This window comes from Triticum dicoccoides, chromosome 4B (assembly GCF_002162155.2).
Source record: "Triticum dicoccoides isolate Atlit2015 ecotype Zavitan chromosome 4B, WEW_v2.0, whole genome shotgun sequence".
NCBI lineage: Eukaryota > Viridiplantae > Streptophyta > Magnoliopsida > Poales > Poaceae > Triticum > Triticum dicoccoides.
This window is the reverse complement of record NC_041387.1, coordinates 606,211,908-606,238,946: the sequence shown is the minus strand read 5'-3', so window position 1 is coordinate 606,238,946 and position 27,039 is coordinate 606,211,908. Positions and strand designations below refer to the sequence as shown.

At 47.3% G+C, this 27,039-nt stretch overlaps 3 protein-coding genes and 1 non-coding gene across 4 annotated transcripts; 2 read left to right on the top strand and 2 right to left on the bottom strand.

Annotated features, from left to right (window-relative positions):
• The first annotated feature begins 3,939 nt into the window (after window positions 1-3,939).
• LOC119291724 (ubiquitin carboxyl-terminal hydrolase 3-like) lies at window positions 3,940-7,343 on the top strand. The gene is made up of 6 exons (XM_037570531.1): window positions 3,940-4,260; window positions 4,802-4,918; window positions 5,546-5,644; window positions 5,740-5,925; window positions 6,022-6,203; window positions 6,579-7,343. Exons 1-6 carry the CDS (start codon window positions 4,144-4,146, stop codon window positions 6,976-6,978), a joined length of 1,101 nt encoding a protein of 366 aa, XP_037426428.1. The 5' UTR covers window positions 3,940-4,143; the 3' UTR covers window positions 6,979-7,343.
• Window positions 7,344-9,713: 2,370 nt separating this feature from the next.
• Window positions 9,714-11,660, bottom strand: LOC119291723 (probable rRNA-processing protein EBP2 homolog). Its single transcript, XM_037570530.1, has 2 exons — window positions 11,560-11,660; window positions 9,714-10,835 (listed from the first exon to the last, which is right to left on the bottom strand). Exons 1-2 carry the CDS (start codon window positions 11,579-11,581, stop codon window positions 9,958-9,960), a joined length of 900 nt encoding a protein of 299 aa, XP_037426427.1. The 5' UTR covers window positions 11,582-11,660; the 3' UTR covers window positions 9,714-9,957.
• Window positions 11,661-21,826: 10,166 nt separating this feature from the next.
• On the top strand, window positions 21,827-25,974 carry LOC119291722. The gene is made up of 5 exons (XM_037570529.1): window positions 21,827-21,954; window positions 22,412-22,678; window positions 22,904-24,062; window positions 24,164-24,310; window positions 25,085-25,974. The coding sequence occupies exons 2-5, from the start codon at window positions 22,622-22,624 to the stop codon at window positions 25,558-25,560; spliced, it is 1,839 nt and encodes a 612-aa protein (XP_037426426.1). The 5' UTR covers window positions 21,827-21,954; window positions 22,412-22,621; the 3' UTR covers window positions 25,561-25,974.
• A 290-nt stretch (window positions 25,975-26,264) lies between these two features.
• Window positions 26,265-26,350, bottom strand: TRNAY-AUA. Its single transcript is given in 2 exon segments — window positions 26,265-26,300; window positions 26,314-26,350. It is a non-coding gene; the product is annotated as a tRNA-Tyr (tRNA).
• Window positions 26,351-27,039: the final 689 nt, after the last annotated feature.

The following is a 27,039-nucleotide window of genomic DNA, read 5'->3' as shown; positions in this document are numbered from 1 at the left end:
GCCTCGCCGCCACCGCTGCTTGTCGCCCGCGCCGCCGCCGAGCCCCGCCGCCCCGCCGCCCAACCCCGCCTCGCCGGAGCCACCGCGCCGGATCCGAGCCGCCATTTTTTTTAAACCGTTCGGTTTTTTTAGAAGCCCTAGTTCTTTTTTTTAGATCGGTTCACCGGTTTTCTCGATTGTTCTAATTAGCGGACGTTCATCCGTACGTTCGTTTAAATGCACGGTTTTCTTCCGTTAGTTACAGATAACGAACGCTCGTTCGTTAGCCTGTTCATCAGTTTTCTTTTATCGGATTTATCTGCGATTATTTTCAGTCACGATTTCTGATCCGATCTTAGTTTCTGTTTATCTTTTCGCTCGTTAGTCGGAATCAGGTGATTCAAACGCCTAGAGTTTCGCCTCGAGACCCTCTTTTTGTTTAATCAACTTAAACAAGATTTTGATACTATAAAAATTGACTTTAGTCCATATTAGTAAACGGATCTTGTTTCTTTTGCCGTTTGAGTTTCGTTGCTCCGTTTGATTTGATTTTTTTGCAAACCGGAGTTCTTAAGTTGAACTTTCTGGTCAATCTCTTTTATTTGAAGTTTTGCTCGTGCATCTTTGCTAGTTTCTTATGTATGCTATTATTTGTTTGCGATAGAATCCCCATAGTGTGAAGCGTGTTACTACAAGTCTCTAAGATTCACGGATCGTCAGCAAGGCAAGTAACACATTGATCATACTCTTTTCATACCCAGTTTTCATTGCATTAGTTCAATCCTCAAACAATGCATGATTAGGATGTCTTTAACTTGAGGGTATTGGGAAGTAGTTGATGAGGTAGAACATATTGCCCTGCTTATTATCAAACCCTTGGGAGTTACTTCTACATTATGCTTATATTACTATGCTATGCTCGTAGACGTGGATTGGGTTTGAGTGTATCCATGACAGATGTGAGATTGTTAATTAATGGTTCAACTTAAGGTGGCAACTTTAATACACATCTGGGTGGATTGAGGCACCTAGGGAACCCAGTGTTGTCTGTATTTTTTTTTTTGGAAATCCTGGGGTATCTGTGTGATCTTCCTATGGACCGCCACCCAGGCTTAAAGGGAACTGAGATGATTCATGCTAGAAACTTCCGTGTGCAGCAACAAGCTACTATGGACTCTAGCATAGTTGAGTAAGTTACGTGAAGCTCTTGAAGAGGTAGATCAGCAAGTAGTGGGTTTTGTAGGTTTGGTATGGTCTACCCGGAGTAGGGAGTTAATGTTTCTGAAAGACTATGTCTTGGTCATTCGTTTCTCAAACACCGTGCAGTGCGAGAAATCCAACGGAAGCGATCGAGTCTTGTGGGGAAAAGTGCGCAAACCTCTGCAGAGTGTACAATCTAATCATGGTTAGCCGTGTCCCCGGTTATGGACAATCTTGAGTATCTAGTACTTGGGTTATCACATGTATCTCATCACTCATAACTAATATTGTTTGGTTGATAATTACTTTAATTTGGGATTGAGTTGGGGTTATACCTTCTCAATGTTTCAACCACCATGATAGTTAAATAAAATTATTCCTTTGTTGTAGGGAAAAAATTACTTTTCGCAAAACTATAACCATAGAGCTTTCCACCAGCCAAATATGCATGTAGTGATAGCATTATTCTGTTCTTGCTCTACTGTATTATATTACCAGCATATTCCATGTGCTGACCCGTTTTCGGGCTGCAACGTATTATGTTGCAGACATTTTAGACAAGGAGTAAGGTTCGTTAGGTCGTTGTCGTGCAGCTCAGCTATGTCATTGGAGTTGATGGACTCACTTTATCTTTCAAGCCTTCCGTTGTTATCGCATTAGATGGCCTTAAGCCATATTATTGTAATAAGTTCTCTTTTGAGACATTTGATGTAATAAGTGTGTGATTGCTACTCTGTTATAAATCCTTCGAGTACTGTGCGTGTCAGTATTACTGATCGAGGGATGACACTGAGGCACATAGACTTGACCGTTTGAGGTCGGGTCGCTACAAGTTGTTCCTCCACAACCTTGTGCTGCTTCAGGTGGTATCAGAGCCCCGTTGATCCATACTAGTTCTTGTTGCTCTCTTTGAGAGTGAGGTACAACAAGCAATGAAACAATTGGAGAAGAGGATGGATGTTGCAGAATGACAAATCAAAGAGCTGTGTGAAGATCTTAATCAGAGATTTGACTAGCTGTTTGAGATGATGATAAAGGGTTTTCTCCTGCTGCCAGTGAAGAATATTCATCTAAAGAAGAAGATGATATTCAACGACGAAGAAGGGGAGGTAATCTTGGAGCAAGACTACCACAACAACATGCAATTCATTGTACTTCAAAAAGGCTAATTTATGTTAAAACTTCTGAAGGTGAAGAATATGATGATGCCCTTGAAGAACCTAATCTTTATGCATATCGGAGAGTACCAAACCGTACATATGTAAGGGATATATACATGGTGAAAGTTGAGATCCCCACTTTTAATGTAAATATTGATATTGAAGGGTGCCTTGATTGGTTATATGAAATGGAGACTTTCTTTGAGGTCATGGAGGTTCCGAAAGATTGTAGAGTTCCTTTGGTCGCGCACAAGCTGGAAGGAGGAGCCGGTGCATGGTGGCATCGTGTTCAAGAAGAACGCAGGCTAAGGGGAGAACCTTGTGTGAGAACTTGGCGGTAAATGAAAAGTCTTTTGAAAGGGAGATTTTTGCCCGCTTACTATAATCAGTCCCTATTTATCCAATTCCAAAATTATGCTCAAGGAAATAGGACTGTACTACAACAGCTTGTGCTTTTGCAGGTCATCAAGTATTTTCTGGCACCTTTGCCGGGGAGCCTAACGCTTAGTCATTACCTACCTGCTTGCATATAGTTTAATTTGTTCATTGCTATTATCTTACTGTTTTCTCTTTAAATCAAAATAAATAAATAAAATACTAATCATGTCTTCCGAGATTTATCTCAATGAACTGAAGAAATCTGCGACTGAGCACAAAAGAGACACAAGCCCACGCCATTGGCTATCGACCCTTTCGGAGAGGAAAAAAATGATGTGCTAGTTTTTTGGGGAAATCTCGCCATCTTGATTAACTCAAAGCAATGTTCATAGGTACAATAGCCGGATCATGGGGTGACCGAACCAAATATGACGACCACTATCTATAGAGGTAGCATATTTGGCAAGATTGCGAGCTTCAAAATTAAACTTCCTACACTCAATAATGAAATTACAAGACTGAAATAAAGTCCTGCAACGTCCTATTTCCGCTATGATCGCTCCATGAGGGCCGTCCAAGCCCCGGATATCGTCTTGGATAACACCTTGGAAATATGATGCAACACAAATGTTGCGTAGTCCAGGATCTTCAGCAACTGACAGAGCTTCCTGACATGCAAATGTTTCAAGTGTAGTAGGATCGGCAATACTATTGAAAACTACCGTTAAGGATCCAAGGTAGGCTGCCGTGTGGTCTCTACAAATTGCAGCCGCTGCTCCTTTGTGGCCACTATGCTCAGAAGCTCCATCAACATTAATTTTCATCATGCCTGCAGGTTATGAAATCCACCGTTCAGTCAGTGGTGATTTAAAACGTCTTGTACTTTCTCTAGTGTTAAAAAATGTCTTACATTACGAAGAAGGGAATATACATATAATCCTGAAAGTTAGACAAAACGTCACGTAAGGATTTTTAACGGCGTGGCGGTCGGTCCGTTCTGCAGCGCAAGGGGGGAGCCTGTCGCATTCTCTGCCAGCAGTGGCCGATCCCACGCTCCTGGATCGATCCAGACCGTCGAATCAAGATAGACACGGTCGGTCGCAGATATCGCACCGGACCGGCCGGCAGCGTCCACCTCCACCAGCGCAGCGCAGGCGGCCGCAACGATTTGACGAGTCCTTCCGTTCTTCCTCTACTACCACCCCAGCGGCACGCACAGTCACGCGGACGCCTTTTTATTTCGCCCGTTTCCTCCAAACCATCCATCCGTCCGATTTCTTCCTCCTGCTCCAACCCCCCGCCCACCGATCCCCAAGTCGGTACTGGCCCGCGTCGCACCGCACCGCACCGCATCGCCGAGACGAGCCGGCGGTGAGGCCGATCCGTCGCCGTGCAGCGCGGGCGGGCAAATGGGAGTTGGGCGGTGATGGGCGCGGCGAGCTCGAGGCTGGAGAAGGCGCTGGGCGAGCAGTTCCCCGAGGGCGAGCGATACTTCGGCCTCGAGAACTTCGGCAACACCTGCTACTGCAACAGCGTCCTCCAGGTACGGACGCCCTGCCCCCAAAACCGAGATCGTCGCGTGCGCGCGGGCGCCTCGTTTCCTTCGCCCCCAAGGGCGGTGCGCGCGCGATTGATTCGTCCTGTTCAATGCGTCCCCCGCGTCGGGAGGGGCGCGGTTTTCCGTCGGATCGCGGAGCCTTGAATTCGATCTTGCGATGTCGGGGTAGATTTGTGTGCGGGGTGAGCGCAGGCCGCGGAGCGAGTAGTGAGGTTCAGAGTCCAGTCAGCGCCCCTTGCATGGAGAAACTCACTCTTGGGGTTGGCCTGATGGATGATGAGATGTTGTTCCTGTTTCGATTATGTGTGTTCGAACTTTGAACCGCGAGGTTGCATTTTTAATGTTAAATTTTTGACAATGGGGGATTGGGGGCGCTCAGCGCTTCTGCATAGACTGCGTGTGAGTTTTGCCCTGTATGGATGGAGGTGTTCTCATCAGAAACATTGTTGCGAGAGAGAGGATAATATGTTTTCTCGATTTATATTCCTCATGGGATTGGCTAAATTGTTTTGTGATTCTATTACAGGCACTTTACTTCTGTGTTCCTTTCCGCGAGCAATTACTGGAGTACTATGCTAACAATAAAAGCGCCAGCGATGGCGAAGAGAACATGTTAACCTGCTTAGCTGACCTCTTCTCTCAGGTACCACTGCAGCTATCTATTGTTGAAATTGTTTCCTCTGCCTCAGTTTCCTTAAGTTCCATTTGCTGCGTCATATACAAATCAGAAATCACATGTAAGCATAAAATCTGAACTGGCACTTTATCGCATATCTCCTGAATGACATGGGATTTTCTCTGGTTCATTGAGGGGTTCCTCATCAGTGGCCTGTAGTGTAATGCGTGTGTTTCTTGAAGAATTCTGCATTTGGCAGTATCTAGTAACCCCCCTGGAGTGTTGCTAGTGTCAAATTCAAGAATTTGGACTGTGGAGCAACCCCAGGAGCCTTTGTAATTAATTGATAAACCTGGAAGTGATTATAACTATAATGCATGTTAAATGGAGAACATTCACAGGATAGCACTTGCTACTGTCTTGGTTGATCTCTATGGTTTCAGGGTTTGTTTGTGTTTAACTCTGTAGTGAGATGATACATAGGTGCTAGTCAATTGCCTTCGTTGTTTATCTTTTAGTCTGAACATCAATGTTCATTGGGTAGTGCCCTTTATCTGGAGGCCTTTTACTAGTTTCAGTTGTATGATTTGATAATAGTAGCTATGCTGGATCAACATTGCAAAATATAATTGTCATCTTCCTCTGTGCACACAGATCAGCAATCAGAAGAAGAAAACAGGCGTTATTGCTCCAAAGCGTTTTATTCAACGACTGAAGAAACAGAATGAGCTTTTCCGCAGCTATATGCATCAAGTAATACATTACGTGATGATGACACATTTACTAGCGTGTTATGGCATCTCAATCATCCCAATTGACCATGACTGCTATACTATTGTGTTTTACAGGATGCTCATGAATTTCTGAATTTTTTGTTGAATGAGCTAGTTGACATTCTCGAGAAAGAATGTAAAGCCAATAAAGAAACTCCTCAAAATTCATCTTCAAATAAGAGTTCTAATGGCCCTATTAATGGTCAGCCCAATGGTAGTCATAAAGAACCAGAGACTACATGGGTCCACAAATGCTTCCAGGTGAGTTTTCATCCATTTCTGCCTATATTGTTTCTGTATGAATCATGCTCTTATTGCAGTCTGGGAGATGTGCCTCATGGTATTTTATTTCTTTAGGGAATATTGACTAATCAAACAAAATGTCTGAGATGTGAAACCGTCACTGATAGAGATGAAACATTTCTTGACTTGAGCCTGGATATAGAACAAAATAGTTCAATCACCAGCTGTCTTAAAAACTTCAGCTCAACAGAAACTTTGAACGCCGAGGATAAGTTCTTCTGTGACAAATGCTGCAGGTACGTTATTCCATTTCTTTTGATTGACTGTTGTTTCCTCATGTGATATCCGGTATCTCCATTTCCTCCTGGTCCACATCATGATTTAGTAGAGTAGCATCAGAGCTTGTGGAAATGTTGTTATTTATTACCTCTGCCTACTTGCTTGACTTATGTGCTTTAAGTTCATTCATTGACTATGCACTAGCATATCAAACTTCCAAGTTCAGTTATTTGGCAAAAATTGTGTGTCACAGGCATTCATTTTCATTTCGCCTATCATAATTTGATCTGATATTCAATGTATCAAAATTGTTGCATTGCCTGTCTATTGTTTGTGTGTTTGGATTATCTCTATTTATCTTGGACCTTGATTGAAGTTGTCATTAATTTCAGTTTACAAGAAGCACAGAAAAGAATGAAGATAAAGAAACAGCCAAACATCCTGGTAATCCATCTCAAGCGCTTCAAGTACATCGAGCAGCTTGGGCGCTACAAAAAGCTGACATACCGAGTTGTTTTCCCACTGGAGCTTAAACTCATGAACACGGTCGACAACTCAGACTTGGAATATTCCCTCTTCGCTGTGCTAGTCCACGTCGGAAGTGGGCCAAACCATGGCCACTACATCAGCGTGGTAAAGAGCCACAACCACTGGTTGTTCTTCGACGATGAGACTGTTGAGATGACCGATGAGTCCATGGTACAGACATTCTTCGGCTCGGCACAGGAGTTCAGTGGTAACACCGACAATGGCTACATACTCTTCTACGAAAGCGTCGCTAAAACAAGCTGATGCCTTCCGCATATCTCGTGATTAGCAACACAGTTTTTTTTTCCTTTTGTCGCCACACCCCCTGCTCCGTGCTATATAGAAGATTCGGTAAATCAGAATAATTAGAATGGCAAAGACCATTCAACCTTAGATGCTTTGGTGGAGTCAGTGCTTAGCAATAAAAGAAGCTGTGACGAGTTTTGCGGGTGGGTACTATAGCCGCCGAATCTTGCAGTCTTCTTGATGTTGTGTTTCCGTTGTGTTGTGGCGCAAGTTTGTATTGATCTGGAATAATGTTTCTCAAGAAGATCTTATCATGTGAAGGGATGCTTGTATCTTGAAGCCTTCTGGCTTGGTAAATTTTTGCTTGGGAGAGCTTCTGCTGATTCTGAAGTATACACATGCGAACGAATCTACGGCCTTCCTTTCTTTGTCATTTGTATTTGTATATACTGTATACTCTGATTTGGGAGCGCTTGTTCCAACGTGCTAAGCTCCCGAAATTGCGAGAAACCGAATTCAGATATGTACAGCCACATACATATGTGGTGTGTGACTGCATAGCCAGTTTTCCAACTTGGTTGCAGTGGACCACATGGATATTATAAGTGGTGAGATTTGTTTGGCAAGGTAGGATGAAGCCCAAGTGAGGAAGCAACAAAGCTGATTCTGCATTTCGTGGGTGCCTATCTGGGCAGCTGGACGCCGCTGTTGATCTGGACCGGCTGTTCTCCTCCAGCCACTTAGTTCATCCTAGTTACCACTACAGGCAAGATATTTTCCCCAGAAACCATATGCACGCAAGTGGCACAAGCTCAAACTGGAATCCAACAGTTCACCGAAGCGACAACAGTTACGTAGGAGTACAATACACCGGGGAATAGAACATTCTAGCTGATGGCTACTGGATGATTTAGATTTGTCCCTGCACTGGCGACTGGCATAGCAAAGTGAATCGTCCGGCCACATAGGTTAACGGGAACCGAGATTCATTGGGTTTTTTTCTTTTGAAAGGGAGATTCACTGGCTTTTGACAATGCCTAAAGGGTGGTTGTGCTACTGTGGATGATGATGTTTCCAACATGAGATCACTCAGCAAATTAAATTCTATAAATATAAGCTCTTTTTTTAACCTTTTAACGATACCTGCTATGGTGGAATCAGTGTTTAACAATAAAGAGACTGTGATGATGTTTCTGACGAGTTGGAACAACTATCAGTTCATGAGAAAAACTATGTTCATTGCATGACTGGTTTTTGTATTCTACAATTTCTGTTGCTAATATAGCCAAATTGTAATGCTAAAATTTTGGCTAAAGCTAAAGCTAAAATTTCGGCCATGATGGTGTTCATTGCAGCACAGTAAGCTTCAGCTTGACTCAAGAGTAGCTTGATGTTTAATGGAGCCGTTCTGTACAGAAAACGGAAACTAAAATTAACTGCATGCTACTTTGCGGGTATTTTTTTTTCCTGTTTTGCTCTGTTTTTAGTTGTGTATTCATCTCTCCTATTTCCAGGAAAGCATCTGGCACTGGCAGTGCTTTGAATCCAACAATAGCTAACTCTGTGACGCCACTAGCCCAAAAATGCTACACTTACGGGACTGTTCCCAGTAGATCCTAGTCAAAATTTAGTTCCATCTTCAGCCGCCTTTGAGTAAAAAACAATCAGGTTCTACCACCTCCTTTCAGCCTACCAGTCGTTTAACCAGGTCCCTTAGATCCACTGCAAGCTTCTCCAACTAGAGAACAGGCCAAAGTTGCGGAGTCTGGGATAGATCCTGACACAAGGAGAAGGTTTCTCATATTACAACATGGCCAGACTCCTGCACCACCTCTTCCAGCAGTACCTCATGGAAATTGGTTCCTTGTGGAGGATGGCATGAACTCAAATAATCTGAACAGGGGTTCAGCAGGGTTCTCTTTAGAATCAGATACCGAGTAACCACCAAATCCATCTTACCTCCACGGTGGGGATAACAATCCTATGTCCTCCTCTGGCCCAACAACCATCTTTCTACACTCCTTTTGTTATTTTACCAACATGTACAAGTATTTTCAGCATAATCAGGCCTCTTGATCAGATCCCCTCCATGGAGAAGTACCAGCAACCAGGATGGCCATCACCACCACGATATAGACAGACAAACATTGGAAAATACTGGCATTGTAAGTTATAGTGCCCATGTTTTCCAGAGAAAGTGTAACATCACAACAGGCAATCGCATAAAAACGACAAAACATGAATAGGCATAACCAACCAAGCTGCAACTTGGGAGAATTTAGGCATATGCATTCATCGCAAGCAGTGCAGCCCATATAGCGCATATTGACACCGTAGCTAATGCAAAAGTTGTTCCAATAATCCAAATCAGCAAGAAAAGAAAATGATCCCACAACTGCATCTGGCCATGTATAGCAATAAGAAAGAACAAATGCATCACAACCAAATCTGTATAGTCTAAATGGAGTATGAAAAAACAAACCATTCACTACCAAAACAGCAGAAAAGGAGGATGAATACGACGCTGATTGTGAGGCATTGAGGTTTGTTGATGATGCAAGATGTATAGGGGAACATAACTTAAGAAACCAAAACTAGACTGTACCAGCAGTCACAATTACCAAGTGTTACTCCTTTCACTTAAGCTTTACACACTGATACAATAAAACGCTCCAGAACGAAGTAAACAACAGGAAGGCACACACAGCAGCTGTAAACTGTAAATGTAATACACTGTTTAACATAATTGCATATATAGCAAGATTCAACTGCATTCCACGACCAAAAGGGCAATCACAGGTTAAATGCAAACGGCACCACATCTTATGGAGAATAGCACAGCTAAAGATAAAAGTCTTGTGTTTGAGCTGCCTCCCCAAATTCCATACCTCAAGCTAACTTTTGCATCTAGTGATAAGAGTACTGCAGCAGAATAACATAAAGACAAGAATATAATAGCATCACAAGGAAGCAGGGACAGACTCTTACAACACCGTATCAAAACATCTTCCTCTTCTTGTTTCCTGACTCGCCCTTCTGGTTGTTAAATCCTCTGAAGTCATTCGTCGTCTCAGCAGTGTTTTGCTTCTTCATCCCTTTGCGACCGCCATGACCAAACTTGGAATCCTTTGACCTATGGTTCTTTCCTTGTTTACCTCGCTTAGCAAGACCACCAGACCTGTCACCAGGAGAAACGCCAGGCCTCTGCTTCTTGTGCTGCTTGAGTCCCTCTTCAACTTCAAAGTTCAGGTTTGGCCCGTCCTCCTTCCCCTTGGAAAATCCCCCTTGTTGCCTCTGCTTCCTCCACTTCTTGACCGACTCGATACTCTCCTTCTTCTCCTTGGCCCTCTCCTTGAGCTTCTCTGCCTGCACCTCCTTCGATCGTTTCTTTGACTCGCGCGCCTTCTTCCTCTCCTCAGCCTCCTCAATCTTCTTCTTCTCAAACAGGAGCTTCCCCTTGATCTTGTGCATGTGAGTGTCAGTCTTGACCATCTCCGCGTAGTAATCTGCCGGCCTGAGGAACCGGACCTTCCTGGACTGCAACTTCTCAAAGGCCTGCCTCGTGCCATCCAAAGCCTGGGTGTAGAAAGCAAGCTCCCGGGTAAGATCATCGTTCACATCGACCTTCTCCCCCTGGTCATGATCGACGGTGAGCTTGTGCATCCAGTCGACGTTCTCCGGCCAGGCGATGTCCTCGAGCTTCTCAAGGAGCCCCTCCTTGTTGTACACGGCCTTCTTTGAAGGTTCAGCCTGCAATTCCTCCTCTGAATCATCATCCTCTGACTCCACATAGTCCTCGTCGGTATCATCGTCATCCAGCATGGGTTCGTCGTGGACCAAGGGGTCCTCTTCTTTTTCAAGCTCCACCATTTTCGCTGTACAAAAGAAAACATGATATTAATCTACAGAACAGTATAAGAAAATTCCAGCGGATGCGACGACGCAACCTAGGGCTCAAAAGGGGGAGTTCGATTTCAGTTTGGCCTAGCCACTATGGCGGCTGCACAAATAAGGCGACGGTTTGGTCCAAGAAAGGAGAGGGTGTGGATAGAGGCACAGGCGGAGGCTCGGTCTGCCCTACCTTGATTTATAGCGCAAAACGTTCTCTACTGGTACACTGCATCGCTGCATTCCAATGACTCCTCTGGTGCATATATACATCAGAAAAAGAAGAAAAAGAGGGCTCGGTCGCTGCTGAGGCTTGGGCTGAGTTACCTGAACCTGTCCTACTTGCTCAGGCATCATTCGTTAATTGACCAAACCGCAAGGAGGCATCGTCGATTGACAGTAGTTGTCCAGGAACGAAACCAAGAGGCGTAGAATGCAGCCAGCCATCGCGCACAGCATGGAAGCGAGCGACCAACCCTAGTGCTAGTGGCCGCCGCGGGCGGCGAGCAGGCGGACAACGGGAGAAGCGAAGGCTAGACAGAGCTCAGCCGTGGGCGTAGGCGCTTGCGTAAGCGGCGGCCTGGCAGCGCTGCTGGCGGACTGCGCTGGGTGGCACGGCGCCGCCGCGGGTTGTTACCGGTGAAGGCTCCGCCGCACCTTAAGAATAATTCGTCCTCCGCCACTGGATAGAGGAGAGGGGCAGGTGCTCACCTTGCTTACGGGGAACCGTCATCGCCGGAGAGGGTCGCTGGCCGCCGGAGAGACGCGGGGACGAGAAGGGGGAGAAGGGGGCGTCGGGGTCGGGGAGGAGGCGCGCTACCAGAGGGGGTCAGGGTTTAGGGTTAAGGAGCTCCCGTTGCGGGCTTTGCCGTTGGGCCGTGCAGGTGGGCTGGCGATAACGGCCCATCAACGATGCTTTCTCGGGAGTTTTTTTTTCCTTCTTCTCCCGTTCCGTTGCTTTCTCTAGCCCATGCCCCCGCGTGTTTCAGAAAACTTTTTTTAATTTCTCAAAAAAAAGAAAAAGGAAACTTTTTTTTTGCGGGGATGATTCAGAAAACTTCAGGATGGTCAAATCGAAACGTTATTTTTGCTAGATGAGAAAAAATAAAACTACCAGATGAACAAGTAGAGTAATTCAATAGTACTAATCAAGTTCATATTTCGGTGTGTCACAAAGACCAGATTGACAGTTTCATTTTAAAATAAATTTTAATTAATGGATATGATCATTTACTTCAATGAAAGTGTTCATGTTGAGCACGTAAAATTGTTTTGGTAGTTTAAAATATGTTCTCGATATTATTATTTTTGAAAGAATATTTGATTCAATATATGATGGTAAAAAGAATACAGAAGACACTGATAAACTTCATGGTTTCACGAATATCTGTGATGACGAATAAAAATGTAACGAACGAATCATGTGAAAAGATAACTCAAAAAATCTATAAAAAATGAATTCGAAAAGTAGTGAGACAAAAAAAATTATGTAATTTGCAAGAGAAGAAGAAGAAGAAAGGAACAAAAGGAAACAAGAAAACATAGAGCAACTCTAGCATATTCCATAAATCCTAATGCCTTTAAAAACTCTAGCAATATAAAGGGAGAGGTAAAAATACACCATGTCTTATTTCCTAAACCCTCATCTATCTCTAATATTTTAACGACACTTTAAAGCTAGGGTCTAATCTTATATTTAAAGGATGAGAGAGTTACTATGGTTGTACCTTGGGAAAATTTTGTGTTTGTGATGTTTCCGTTCCTACGTGCTCCCGCTCGCACAATGCCGTCGGCATTGCCTCCCTCTAACGACGCCATCGTGCAGACCCTCGCATCCCACCTTGCATCCGATCCGAAGCTCCAACCTCATGCACCTCCCCCCTCACATGTCTCTACTTTGCCAACACGTCATACTCGACCAACTACAACACGAGTACGTTACTGCGCGACGGCCTAGTGTCCCACGACACTCCATTGCTGACAGTGACACCGTCGTCCGGCCTCCTCCCACGACCGCGCGACTCTCCCTCCTGCTTTCGTTCCTTTGGTGGTTCAATTTCATTCATTCATGTTAAGCTCACGACAGTGATTAACTCTTCGGTTTGGCAGGTCTTTCATGAGATGCTGAATAGGTACAAGAAGAACATTTTCGTTCAATTATACTTGGTTTGGCTGTGATGTATCATAATGAGTTAGTATGTTCCAAATCCGCCTACATCAATCAATCAAAAAACATCTTGGAACATGATTTACCCATTTTTTGTTAACCCGAGGGTCCAAATTAGACCAATTTGAATATGAGGGGGTTATGTTTCTATCGAAGCACTTTTACCTTCCTTTTCCATGACATTTGGCGCAAGGCACACATAATAATATTCACTAACACGAGAGCTCTTAAGTGGCGCTTGCGTGGGCTGGCCCAAAATGCGCTAATTGGTGATGATGTCCTGGACTAAAGGGTACTCCTCCATGTCGTCTCCCGGCCAGAAGGGCCAGGGCGAGGCCCCCGGTGGTGGTTAATTAGTGGGTCTCTTTAGGCAACTCATGACGTATACAAGAAGATTCCACAAGACTTTGCGCACAAGGCGAATACTCTTCTAAATTCTGGGCCTCCAGTACATTATATCCCATTCAAAAGCAATACAGGATATAACATTTTACCTCTTTGGAAGGGCCTGAACCTGGGTAAACATTGTGTCTCTTGTTCGTCCTGTTACCATCTAGCCAAGACTACCAGCTTGGGCCCCCCTACTCGAGATTCGCCGGTTTTAGCTCCGACAGCTGGCTAGGTGATCAAACATTCGTTCATTGCGCTGGCTGGCCCCTTGTTCCTTCGCTCGGTCCACGGCTATCCGGTTAATCATTGATCATTGATCGAACGATCGTTGACTTTTGAAAAGAAATAATGGGCCTGGAATTTCTTGCAAGAAAATAAGAAACAATGCATGAATTTTAAAACAACTTTGCGAATTTGAAAAAAATTCATGGAATTGAAAAGGATCACAAATTTGGAAAAATCATGGATTTAAAAAGCTCATGAATTTGAAAAAAATTCAGAGTTTTGAAAAGGTTCATGAATTTTGAAAAGTTTATAAAATTGAAAAAAAAATCGTGAATTTGAATTTTTTCATGAACTTTAGCAAACTTCACCAATTGAGAAATTTTTACATGTTTGAATTTTTTCATGAATTTGATAAAAATTTCATCTATTTTAAAAATGTTCATAAAATTGGAAAAGGTTGAAGAATTTAAAAGTATTTGTGATCTTTTAAAAAATGTTCGAAACATTGGAAAAATTTCAAGAATTGAGAGAAAAACTATGAAATATTTAAATAATAATAAAACAAAAGTAAAAGTGAACAAAAAAGAAATAAAAGAAGACTAAAAATAAAAAATCTGGTCCAAAGCTCTAGAAGTTCCGTTTCCAAAACAGGCCAGAAAGCTAAACAAAAAGTAGAAGCGGTTCGCTTTGATGGGCCGGCCCAGTTGATTGTGGGGTGTGACTGGGTACGTTTACTGAAGTAATCTGCGCTAATTCTCAAAAAAGAAAGTAATCGGCGCTATAGACTATTACCTCGGCCCATAAGACTTCTACCACAAAGCCCACGAGGCCCTGTCGACAAGGTTACGGGGTGTTGGAAGTCAGATTTTCCTTTTATTTTTTACCTAAAAAAAGATTTTCCTTTTCTTTTTTGGAGACTTTTTTTTTGCAGGTGTTCTTTTTTGGAAACTTGGAATATTAGTTACTCGTCCGATGGACTATCTTTGCGATAATCTTGAAGAAAAGATGAAGAATGCTGTATACAGTGAAAGAAAATTGTTACTCCCCCTGTTCCTAAATGTTAGACGTTCTAGCAGTTGAATACATACTACATTTGAAAACAGATGTGCTCGTACTGTTTGATCTGATCCCTGAGAAAAACGTTTATGGGTGCCGCATATGTCATGACCGTAATCAGCCTACCTACCTGGAAACTCGTAACCACCTAAGTTTGGCCGCTCACTGTAGCAGTATGATTTTCGCTTGCGTTGAGCGAATACTCTGACCCCCCACGGACGGACTGTCGACGCCAACGCAGCGCTCCATCGCCGGCCGTACCAGTAATCCGGTGCGTGGTCACGTCGCGGTCCCGCATTCCCGCGCGAGGGACGCCATACCGCACCCACACGCGCCGGCTGGGTTGGTTCGGCCGCTGCCCCGCCGGCGCCGGGAGACCCGTCAAGGAAAAACGTGGCGCGCGCGTCCCGAGCCGCAGACCATACGATACGACGACGGCGACGCAACCCAGCGCCGTCGACGGATGTGCGTTTGTTGTCGTCCGCACAGGACGGCTGCTGCGGACGGAGCAGAGCCAAGCCAAAGCCACCGAAGCTACGGCGCACGCCCGTGCCGTCTCCGTTTTGTCCTTGCCAGGCTACGTACCTGGAGAGCAGTAATTGACCGTCCGTTGTTGTGTCCGAGGCTCCCCAAGTTCGAGGAGATGTTGGAGCACTACATGGAATGAAGATGGAAGAGTTATTTCCCCTCTCTCAGTTTACAGGACGTGTGTGTACCTTTAGATCGTCAACTTGATCAACCTAATACAAGTCATATATTACAATATACTAATATAAATTTTAGATATTCTATTTTCAAACGATGTATTTTTTATGTTATATAGTTTATATTAGGATGATAAAATTGGCAACCTAGGTATACGCGCATGACTTGTAAACTGAAACAGAGGGAGTATTCACCTGGTTTGGTAACGTGTTCCGTCAGGTTGAGCAATCTCGACAGAAACCGGAAGAGCTGCTGGCTTGCCAATGCTGACCCTCCAGAAATTAGACGGGCCACAAACGTGAAGAATGAGCTCCTATATCGGGAAGAGGCGTTATTGCTACAGAGATCACACCATAAGCTGCCTTACGGAGGGAGGCACAAGAACAAATGGGCTTTTTGGATACTTTCATGGCAAATCAGGGTAGAGGGCTCGCAGATAAAACAAAACTGAAAAGATTTGTGATGCTGATGGTGCTAGGAAAGAGGCTCCTACCGACACGGAGAGAATGTCAACATCTTTGGTCCTCAAAAAAAAAAAATGTCAACATCTTTCTTCGAGGAATTGTACAGCCGAGACCAGAACATCTCCCCGGCAGAACTGGGATATAACAACGTGCAGTAGAAACTACCCGGGCCATTCATTTACCTACGAAAGCAAGTGCCAAATCCAGACGGTCGCAGCGGACGGCCGTTCACTTCCCGATCAAAGACGCTACACACAGGGCAGGACAGCTTTCTAACACCAACATTTAGCAGGAAAAAAGAAAGAACTTGCACAAGCGTACAGCATTCCCCGGTTTTGTCCAGGACCGAGACACTGCAGAAATAGAAGCCCACGACGGCGACTGGTGCGGTCACACATTGTGGCTTCTGGTCGCGTTCATGCATGTCGATGATTTGGTTGCGCATGTGGTTAACACCAACTCGACCATAATTTCAACGGGGCCCGCGGCCACGAGAGCTTGAAGTGGACCGGCGATGCATACGTACGTACGTATATCTTCGGGGAATGACAGACAGGGAAGCCGGCAAATCCGACTAGGCATCTTCAGCAAGTTAACCGAAGGAATTGGCACGGCTCCACGTGCTCGCTACTGATGCATACTATCTTGTTCGGCCAGTGCCCAGTGAGTAAGAAACTTGTCTGATTTCCGTTTAGAGGTGAACCGACCGTGCTGAGCGGCAGGGGAGGCAACTGCCACTCTCAGATGGCGAGGTGCGTCCTGCAGTGGCCGGCGCGCGCTCGGCAAAAACCGGTACGTACGTGCAGTCGTACAGACGCAATGCATGTGCCGTAGGCGGCAAGTACGTACCGTTCTCGGCACCTGAGCCAGAAGGCATATATACTACTGCATCCACTCGTACTGTCGTGCAAGCTACTGTCCGAACCAAGGCGGTGAAAAGGGCTAGCCCTAGCCAGACTTGTGCGACCAGTCGTTAAAGATGGATCGATGGTCTCAATTCAAGACGTGCAGCAAGAGGCGACCCGGATTCCCCACGCACAGGGGGAGGGAGATAGATATATGCGATCGCGATAACAAAGGAACAACGGGCGTGCACCTTCCGTTCCGATACTCACTTATCCGTTATCTATCGGTCGTTCCCGGTTCCCCGACGTGCGTTCCAAGCCAAATTGCAAGGCGCGACCGCCGAGCTCACCTCAGCGTAGCTAGGGGATAAAAAGAAGAAAAATATCCAGCGAAGATCGATCGATCGATCATGCATGGGGCCAGCCAGGCTAGCGATCCAGCGAGAGCGACGGACGGGCCAGTCCGACCTGTAATCTGTACGTACGTTTCACCCTGGGATCGTACGAGAACGGACGGGCGAATTACGGAGCGGACGACACGAGACGGCGGCCCTGGCGTTGGCGTACGTACGGCGGGGCTGAGCCGGACCGAACCCTCGCCGTCACGTCGCCCCGCGCGCAGCTGGCCCGGGCTGCGGTGGACCTCTGCTTTTTTGTGCGGTGAGAGCTGCGGCGTAGTACGTCCTAGCATGTCTCCGATTAGATTTCCGGGCGGCGGCAGGCCTCAGGTTTTACGGCCGGGCTAGCGTCTGCCACATGTCGGGAATCATTCAGCTTGATTCCGACGGCTGAATGAATGCATCGTCGCTCGCGTTGATCGTACGCTTGCTTCCGTGCGTGAACCCCCATGGGCTCGACAAGGCGGGTCGTCGACTTGATGTTGGCGCAAGACTCTAATTTAATTTTAACTCCTTTTTTTTTGGCGAAATTTTTAATTTTGAACTCTGAACACAAACCCTACATATTTTCTTTTTTCACCATATGAACAGATTGATGCATCTTGGTGAACACATGTTTTAGGTTTGTATGATTGAACTAGATGAATACATTTTTATAACATGGTGACCATTTTGTAGATTTATATGACGAAATTTACAAAATCAATAAAATAATGTAGTAGTGCATGATGACCAATAAGGACATAAACACCACCTAGTTGTGCCTTAAATTTGGACAGTTTTTCATGTTTAGGGTCATGCGTAATACAATTGCGTCGGCACGTACAGTACGTCTTTTTTTCCTCTCGCATGGCGACTAGGGCAAAGTCTTTCTCCCCTCAATCTCCGCCGATGATGGATTCGTCTTTCCTATGCATGCCACTCCATCGGTTGGTGGCAGAGAGAGGAGCGTTGTTGCATCAGCTCCGACTAGTAGATACTGAGGGTTCTTAGTACTCACCAGGGCGGTGCTCGGATGGATGGCGGTGCTTCTTCTTCGGGTTAGTCTTTTGGATTTCGATCCTTGAGAAGTTCATCCGTCAGGATGGATTAGACGGAGCTCCCACTTAAATTCATGCCGGGTTCTCGGGGCGGTGAGGTTAAGTTTTTTCATCGTGCATATACGACGATGAGATTTGTTGTCAAGTTCTTCAGATCGATTCAAGGGTTCAATGGCGACGACTAGTGCTCTCGCCGTTGTCCTTATGCGCACATCACCGAGACTTTCTGGCTCTCATCAGCAAGGTCAGCCTAGCTCCGGTATGGGAACAACGACATCAGAGGGAATGTTCGTTCGATGGTCCAGAAACATCGACGTAAGCTTGTGTTATGTTTGTAGTGCTTTGTGCTTTTGGTGAACTTTTATAATAGATTTGAATACTTTTCGTGAAAAGTGCATGAACGACCTTGGTTGTATTGTGATATTGCATCTAAAATACATAAATGAAGCCAAAAAGAAAAAGTAACAATAGTATACTACTAAGAGCATCTAGAGCCGAGCGCCTCAAATTCTCCTCAAACAATGGCCCGGTCACTGACCTGTCAAAAAAACTAAACCAAGCAGGCGCCTCAAACCGACCTCAAACGTCTGGGCTGACCTATACCCCCTCATATCCAGCACAAATATGGGGTGGATATGAGGTGGCCCGGGTGCGACCTGGCCCGTCCGCCACGTCGGATCCGGCTGACGCTGGCCCATCATGACCCCACATATATTCGTCCCCATCCACTCGCCGGACCAAACCCTAGCCACTCCACTGCACTCCTCTCTGTCCCCAAGCTCCGGCCTTCTCCGACATGACGGGCAGTGGACCCGAGTCCTCCATTAACCGGACCTCATCCCAGTCGGGCCCAAGGAGGAGATGGCCGTCCACATTGTGCTTCGTCGCGCCCGCGAGGAGAATGCCCAACATCGGTCGGACTCGATCCACCGTGAACCCATAGCCTCCGCCCAGATGGCGCGTGGATCCGGCGTGCGGCGCGTCATCGCTGCATCGCCAGAGGCGATACGCTCCGTCTGGCGCCCGAACGCCTTTAGGCGAATACGCAACCCCTACATTGGCGCGTCAATGACGAGCCATTCATGGCCCGTCCGCTGAGTGTATGGTGCGGCATGCCCACCTTGCGAGGGAGAGGGTGTAGGAGGTCACAACAACTCTCACGGCCGACCTCAGCGAGGCAGAGTTGCACTCTTTTGTGCCTCAACGGATGACCTGCAACCCCGGACGGTGTAGCCAGAACATGGTGGACGTGCCGGCATGCCCCGAACACGACAGATCAATTGTCGACCTCACATCGACTGGCACCGTCAAGGCTCCGAACTCCGACGAGAAAGAGTAGGGCATGGGGAACGACGACACCTCGAGTCCTGTGTGTAGGTGTGTGTCCCATGTCCTACTCTATATCGTCGGTGATTGGAGCAACACTTCAAGGGGCGCAACCGGCCGCCGGACATCGGCACGGTGGAGGCGGACGACCTCCGCTTAAATTAGGTTTCACGTTGCATGTAATTGTATGGATTTAAGGTTCCGTAATTGATGTATCTGGTTGTGAAAATGATTTTGATGTGTGACCAGTCATTATTTGCGGACGTGCCCGGGCGTGCCCATGGGCATTATTTGAGGGGTTAGATTTGGTGTATTCGGTTGTAGATGCTCCAAGGCTACCCAATTTATTATATCTTCATTTATATCATATACATTAAAATGTGGATGTAGATATATAACTTTCAATGAATCGTATCTCAAAGATCTCTCATTTAATATGGTTTGTGGGAGAACAAATATGAGTTGTCATTATTTTAGTGCTAAGAGCTATATCTAGGTTAAGATATGATTTTTTTGCAGGGGTAGATTAAGATATGATAACTCTCTCTTTTTCTCATTAACTAGGTTGTCACATTAGATTTTACTTCGAGCAAGTGCAATAAGGTGACATAGACGGGTTATAAGGATTTGAATATTATATATTTGCTTAGTTGAAAAGGAAAAAGAATAGGAGAGAGAAGGAAATCGGGCTATAGAATAAGAGCCCAAGAACACTTTGTGAGATTGTATGGTGGGCCAACCATTAATAAATTAGTACATATTTAAAACTTACTATTGTACATGTTGACTACTAGGTTGACTCTAAATGGCATGGAAACACCTTATACTACCTCCATCCTGGTTTATTGTTCGCCTTCGTATTCTGTGATAAAATTTCCACCTTAGATTTAACTAACAAAATGTTAATACATGTAAGCAAAAATAATATCACTAGAAACTATGTTCAAATGCGAATCCAATGATATAATTTTTGGTGACATACATTGTTATTTTCTTACTTAAATCTATTATCAAATTTTGGCACAAAATACTGAGGAGACCAATAAACCAGGATGGAGGTATTAACCGATTATTGGTTGTATTATTAATCATGTTCTTAGACATCGTGATTATGATATAGTCTAAGATGAAGCGCTGAGATTGTCCTAATTTTTGTATGAGTTTTCTCTCGAAAGGCGAGTGCTATATTATTTAGTAAATATCATTATGTTTAACGAAAAAAACCATTTTTTTGATGAGATATTTTTTTCGTGTTGTAAGCGGCAGAGGTATGGAAATACTTCATTTTCCCCCAAAATACAAGGTGTATTGATTTTTTTTCTTTGTAAAGTGAAACTTCTGTATTTTTTTCCCAGGAAACTGTCGATCTATTCATCTTCAATCATGGTAGTACAGCGAACACCATAAATAATAAAAATTACATCTAGAATTATAGACCACCTAGCGATGACTACAGACACTGAAGCGAGTCGAAGGCGCCCCGCCATCATTGCCCCTCCCTCATCGGAGCCGGACACAACTTGTTGGACAGTCGGGAAGACGTTGTGTGACTAAGTTTAAAAACAAATATCAATGCCTTATCCACAGGAAACTATAAATCAAAACCTACAATACCTAGTTAGTATCATTAGATTAAACTAAACATTTTTTTACAATATAGATGTTGATATATTTTCCTCTCGGCTTGGCCAGAAACATTACGCTTTTAGAAAAATAGTAACATGCCTTATATTTTGGAACGGAGGGAGTTTTAAATTACAACTGTGGTTTACTTTGTATATATCGGCCCATATTAATGTTTTCCAAGTATAAAGTATTAATTTTGTAATCTCAGTTGATGTGGAGTATGCAACGAGATTGCCCTTATGAACATCAATTAATCGGCCCATATTAATGTTTTCATGATAGATGGGCACTGCTGCCACTACCGGACAGCGCCGAACACGATATTGATATATGGTAACGCCATTCAGCCTGCTCGTGCCGCCAAAAAAACAAATTAATAGTCGCAGCACAACGTCCCAAAACCAGAAAGAGGCCAGTGTCTCCATGCGAGCGCCAAAGTCAAACCCCAAACAAGCAAACACATGCGCTTCCATCGCTCGCCGCAACGGTCCGGACCCGGAGCCAAAGGATACAGACGGACGTTTGGTTCGTTTCGTTGCGAGACCGGTGCACGCACGCACGCACGGGTGGGTTGGGTCTTGGGTGGGTTGTGTGGGTGACGTCGGAGGCCGTAGCTGCCGTGCCGCGCCCGCGCGCGCGCAGTCCGTCCCTCCTCTCCTCCGATCGATCCCGACCCCTCTCCCTCGCTCGCTCGCCTATAACTACCGCCCGCTCCCCCCGGCCGCTCCCACTCACTCGCTCCCCCGTTCGATCCCCACACTCCTCGCCCGCCCTCTCGATCGACACCGCCCGGGGCTGACAACGAGATCGCTGCCGCCCCGCCGGTTCTTGCTTCCCTCACTGATCCTTGGCGATCTCGGGCAGGTAATGGCCTCTCCTCCTGATATTTTTCTCGCCATTTTTAGGCCATAGGACGCACGGCCCAGGTTCCACATCACAGAAGGACGATGATAGTATCGATGCTGGGGTTCCGGGGACTCCAGTGCTTGGCTACGATCCTACTAGATCAACACCAAGATATCTTTGTTCGGCCAGGGGGCACCAGAGCTTTGTTACGATCCTAGATCAGCACGAAGATATCTTTGTTCGGCCAGAGAGAAGGCCGGAATGGACTCTCCGCTATCCTTCCTAGGCGCCAGCCAGCCTGCCAGCCTGCCTGCCACCGCATCACAACCACCGCCCGCCCATCGCTACCAGCGCTATAGAACATGACGGAACATAGTGGTTTTCCTGCCATTAACCGATCGCGAGATACTGACAGGACACTACTCTGCGCTGCGAAAAGGTCTGATCATCCATCGCGCTCTTGTTCTTGTTGCAGCACGCACGCAGCGCCCTTCACTCTGGACTTCTCCCCGCGCGGCGCGATAACCGGCGTGCCGGCGAGGGTGGATGCGGGCGCCCTTCCTGTCCCGGCGTTCCTCCTCTTCAAGGGATCTCCGATAGACAACGGCTGATCGGGCAACCACAACGCCTTTGTGTTCAGAAAGCAGCAATTCAACGAGAGTTGAGGCGTGAGTCTTGATCCGAGATGGCCAAGATCAGCTGCTTCTGTGCTCTGCTCGGTGGCAAGAGCAAGAAATCCAAGGTCTGTGCTCATCTCTCTGTTTTTCGTTAATTAATGATTAATTAACCAGTTTGGGGTGGCCAGCGAGTGCACTACTGTACACAGGCTCTTTACCAAGCCTGTTAATTAGTAACTAGTACTTGGCACACTCGTCACGTGTTTGCACTGTATTGTATTGACCTCTGTATATTTCAACTGTAGTATTTAATTAGTTTGTGTATCGTCAATCCATGGCGTGTGTCGCAGGATGTGAAGAAGCTTCCGTACGCCAAAAGGGCCAACGGAAGCGACTGGCAGAAGGTGAAGCCGGTGGAGTCCATGGACGGGACGGTCGCCGCCTCCATCGACAACAGCGCCCCAGCATGCCGCGACACAAAGGTTGTCGCCGCGACACCCGCCGAGCTGCCATGCCAAGGCCGTGACGACGACAAGGCCTCACCGGCGAGGGACGTCGGCCTCGCCGGAGGCGCAGCCACGGACTCGTCCGGCTACAACAGCGACAAGGATGCTGCCGGCACCGGCACACCGGACGTCGTGAGCGAGTTGCCGTTGCCGGCGACTCCGGCGAGGCTGGAGCGCTCGTGCTCCAACATCGAGACGGCGAGGCCTGGCTGGAAGGCCTTCGACCTGCTGCTGCCGCCGGCCAAGTCGCGCTCCCACGGCGACCTCGCGGCCTTGCCCGCCGGCGCCGGTAGCTTGTTCGCCAGCCCCAACGGCGCGCCGGGCGGCTCCAGCCCGGCGCCGTCCGTGAAGTCGACGTGCAGCGCGGACCGCGTGATGCTGAAGCGGAGGTCGTCCAGCCAGGTGCTCCCGTCCCGGAGCCGGAAGCTGTGGTGGAGGCTGTTCATGTGGAGCCACCGGAACCTGCACCGGCCTGGTGCGGCCACATCGAGCACCTTGCCACCCGCGGGCACAGACCACCAGCAGCAGCACGACGGGTACACGTCGGACACGTTCGGCGCGGCCGCGGACGGCAAGAACAAGGAGATCGCCGAGGTGGAGGAAGAGCCGACGTGCGCGAACCAGTGGGTGGCGTTCTCGGCGGAGGCCTCGTCGTCGCTGGACCGCGTCAGCGCGTGGGTGAGCAGCCTCGGGGACGGCGCGCTGATCCACGGCGAGGAGCAGGACGAGGAGGAGGAGGAGGAGGAGGGGAACGGCATCACCGAGACCGAGATCGAGATCGGCGAGCCGTCGGGGACGACGAAGGGCCACGCGCAGGCGCAGACGCGGCAGAAACGGCGCAGCAGAGCGGCGGAGGAGGCCGTCCAGCAGGCGAGCAGCATCGTGCAGACGCTCAACGCCTTCTCCTCGGTGGCGCACATCTCCGGCATGGGGCTCAAGGCCGTGCCCATGATCTCGGCCTTCTCCAGCCTCCGGGCGGTGAACCTCTCCGGCAACTTCATCGGTAAGTAAATCGATACCACATTTCTACACTCGATGATGATCGATCGGCAGCACATGTGGAAGTGACTGACATGGCATTCGCCGGTTCGATTCGGCATGCAGCTCACATCTCGGCTGGGTCGCTGCCCAAGGGGCTGCACTCGCTGGACCTGTCCCGGAACAGCATCGCCAGCATCGAGGGCCTGCGGGAGCTGACGCGGCTGCGCGTGCTCAGCCTCAGCTACAACCGGATCGCGCGCATCGGCCACGGTAAACCATCTCCGTTTTCTTCTCTCGGCAACGGACCATGAATCCACCACCATGGATCGCGTCAGTTATTCTGCATGCCCTTCCTTCACTCCATTCCAGTACTACGTACGTGCTCTGGTGAAAGCCAGCTATACCTTGTACGTACATTGTTCAGCGTTGCCGTGTCCACAGGGACCGCCCGCCCGCCCGGTAGCATTACGAGCGAGCGGCCAGATCTTGGCCCAGGCTAGCTAGGCACAGCACTGTAGTAGGGAAAGGGTGGTCCGAACGAACGAGCGACAGGCTATTCGTACGCACAAATTGATGAGCGTACAGGGGACAACGCACCAGTCGTGTCACCGGCCGGTACCAATACGCCGCGCTGGAAAGAACCTCTCTCTGGTTACGGACGGCCGACCGATATGGACATCTCGCATTCTGCTTTTTTTCTTGGGATGTTGCTCTGACGATCCTCGTCACCGCATCACATAGTACCTGGTACGTTCTAGAGTAGCAGCAGCAGCAGCAGCAGCTTGCTCAGGCCTTGGGAACCGAGTGGATCCGTCACAGCTTTGCTCATCCCAGACGCACGTGCATGCGTGTGACTGACCGACTGGACGCAGCCGCCACGTCGTGGTCCACTCGGTCGGTGGCTGCTCCTTTATGAGCTCATCTCTGCAGATCGTCCTTTGTTAAATTTGTTGCTACCACTGCAGAATTATGATCCTGTCAGAATTTCACCAAACAGTTCGAGCTTTGAACCTCTCGACTGGCCACTCCTTGAAAACATTCCAGGGCTGTCGAGCTGCACGGCGATCAGGGAGCTGTACCTGGCGGGGAACAAGATCAGCGACGTGGAGGGGCTGCACCGGCTGCTCAAGCTGGCGGTGCTGGACCTGAGCTTCAACAGGGTCACCACCACCAGGGGGCTCGGCCAGCTCGTGGCCAACTACAACTCGCTCAAGGCGCTCAACCTGCTGGGCAACCCCGTGCAGGCCAACGTCGGCGACGACGCGCTCCGCAAGGCCGTCTCGGGCCTCCTGCCGCTGCTCGCCTACCTCAACAAGCAGGCCCTCAAGCCGCAGAGCGCGCGGGAGGCCGCCAAGGACAGCGTCGCCAAGGCCGCCCTCGGGAACAACCGCTGGAGCTCGCGGCGGCGCGCGAGCTCCACGGCGCGCCGGCTCGGCCAGAGCCCCGGCTCGTCGTCGGCCAAGAGGGAAGGGAGCAGCAGCAGGAGCAGGCCCCTGAACGGGGTTCAGGCCAGGAGGTGAGACCATCGGGCAAGGAGCAACTTCAGATGCCACAGATGGCATTGTCACGTTGATCACCCTGGACTGGACGGCGTTGAGTTGAGACTCTGCGTACTGCTGGAAATAACTGCAAACGTTGTGAGACCCGAAAGGTGTGCTTGGAAAAGAATTGTAGTAGTAGTGTTTCAAGCCTTTCCTGATGAGCCCAAAATGATTCAGGAAAGAAGAAATGACATGCAGATGCAGTCAGGATTCATGTAAGTTGCGAGGGTCGACCAAATTTGTAAAGCCAAGTAAAATGTTTGTAGTTTTTTTTAGGTCTAAGCATTGTTGTTTGAAAATGTTGTCGTTGGCTCCTAAGCTACTTCCATTTGTCCATTGCCGTTGAGGAGCTCAATCGTACTCCCTTCGTAAAGAAATATAAGAACGCTCTTATATTTCTTGACAGTAGAGCTCGAGTGCCGAGGGAGGTTGGTTGTTCTTGTTGGTCGAAGCGCTATGTATTTGGTTTTCTGTTTTCCCTAATGCATACTTTGCAGTAGAAAATCTAATTAGAGGCCATGGGTAATCCTTTTTTTAAGAAAGGTAGAAAATCTAATGAGAAAAGGAAAACATCAGACATTATTTTACTGAGGTAGACTGACAAGGCGGTGGACCGGCTCTTCGATCGTTTAGCACTTTGCTGGAAAATGAAGGAGACTTGGCAAAAAGAAGCAAAAATAAAATCCGACCTACCGGATTCAAACCAGTGACCTAAGGATTAATCTGCAACGACTATAGTCCTCCGCTCTACCAACTGAGCTAAGTTCGGTTTGTGTTCTCAACTGGATCAGATGCTATAAATCTATGGCTAAAAGGACAAAGACAGGAATTCCATCCATGAACCATATCGGCATCAGGGTAAAGCAGTGGCGAATCTAGCATGATAATGAAGAGTAGGCTCAAACATCAAATTCTAAGCCCAATTAGCAATTGCATTGTGATTCTTACGTGTAAAGCACATAAATATAATTGTTAAGTGGTATGGTTAGCTGAAATATGTTTGTGAAGGGTAGGCTTAAGCCTGATGAAGCCCACCTAGTAGACTCGTCACTGGGGTAAAGGATCGTGCATGCTATACGGGCACTGAATGGATGCACTACAAGCAAACTTTTGATCCTTGGGTCAATGTTCGGCTGTCTTTGTGTGCAAGTCAATCTTTTGCGAGGGAAGTCAATCATAACATATTTGAGGAAAAAATTTATGCTAACATTTTACTGCTGGCACTCTAAAATGCCCAGTATTGTGCTTACTTGCATGATGGTACGTTGAAAATCTCTCTTTCATTTCGAAGTTCAACCACATTTTATCAATACATTGATTTGAAAGGTGCGGATTTAGCCGACTGATGAGCGGAGGCAGGGCAAATAAGCAGTGCGTGCCATTAGAGGAAGGGAGCGGGTTCACCTTTGACCGAGCTCGTGAGATCCGCCCTCCATGATGGTGGAAGGTGATATACTC

What these genes read in the sequence shown, in the direction of transcription:
- LOC119291724 (XM_037570531.1), top strand. Translation starts at nt 4,144, where the DNA reads ATGGGCGCGGCGAGCTCGAGGCTGGAGAAGGCGCTGGGCGAGCAGTTC. An exon ending in ACTGCAACAGCGTCCTCCAG is followed by an intron (nt 4,261 to 4,801) that starts GTACGGACGCCC and finishes ATTCTATTACAG; the next exon opens with GCACTTTACTTCTGTGTTCC. An exon ending in TTCTGTGACAAATGCTGCAG is followed by an intron (nt 6,204 to 6,578) that starts GTACGTTATTCC and finishes CATTAATTTCAG; the next exon opens with TTTACAAGAAGCACAGAAAA.
- LOC119291723 (XM_037570530.1), bottom strand. Translation starts at nt 11,581, where the DNA reads ATGACGGTTCCCCGTAAGCAAG. An exon ending in GACGGTTCCCCGTAAGCAAG is followed by an intron (nt 10,836 to 11,559) that starts GTGAGCACCTGC and finishes TCTTTTGTACAG; the next exon opens with CGAAAATGGTGGAGCTTGAA.
- LOC119291722 (XM_037570529.1), top strand. Translation starts at nt 22,622, where the DNA reads ATGGCCAAGATCAGCTGCTTCTGTGCTCTGCTCGGTGGCAAGAGCAAG. An exon ending in GCAAGAGCAAGAAATCCAAG is followed by an intron (nt 22,679 to 22,903) that starts GTCTGTGCTCAT and finishes CGTGTGTCGCAG; the next exon opens with GATGTGAAGAAGCTTCCGTA. An exon ending in CCTCTCCGGCAACTTCATCG is followed by an intron (nt 24,063 to 24,163) that starts GTAAGTAAATCG and finishes TTCGGCATGCAG; the next exon opens with CTCACATCTCGGCTGGGTCG.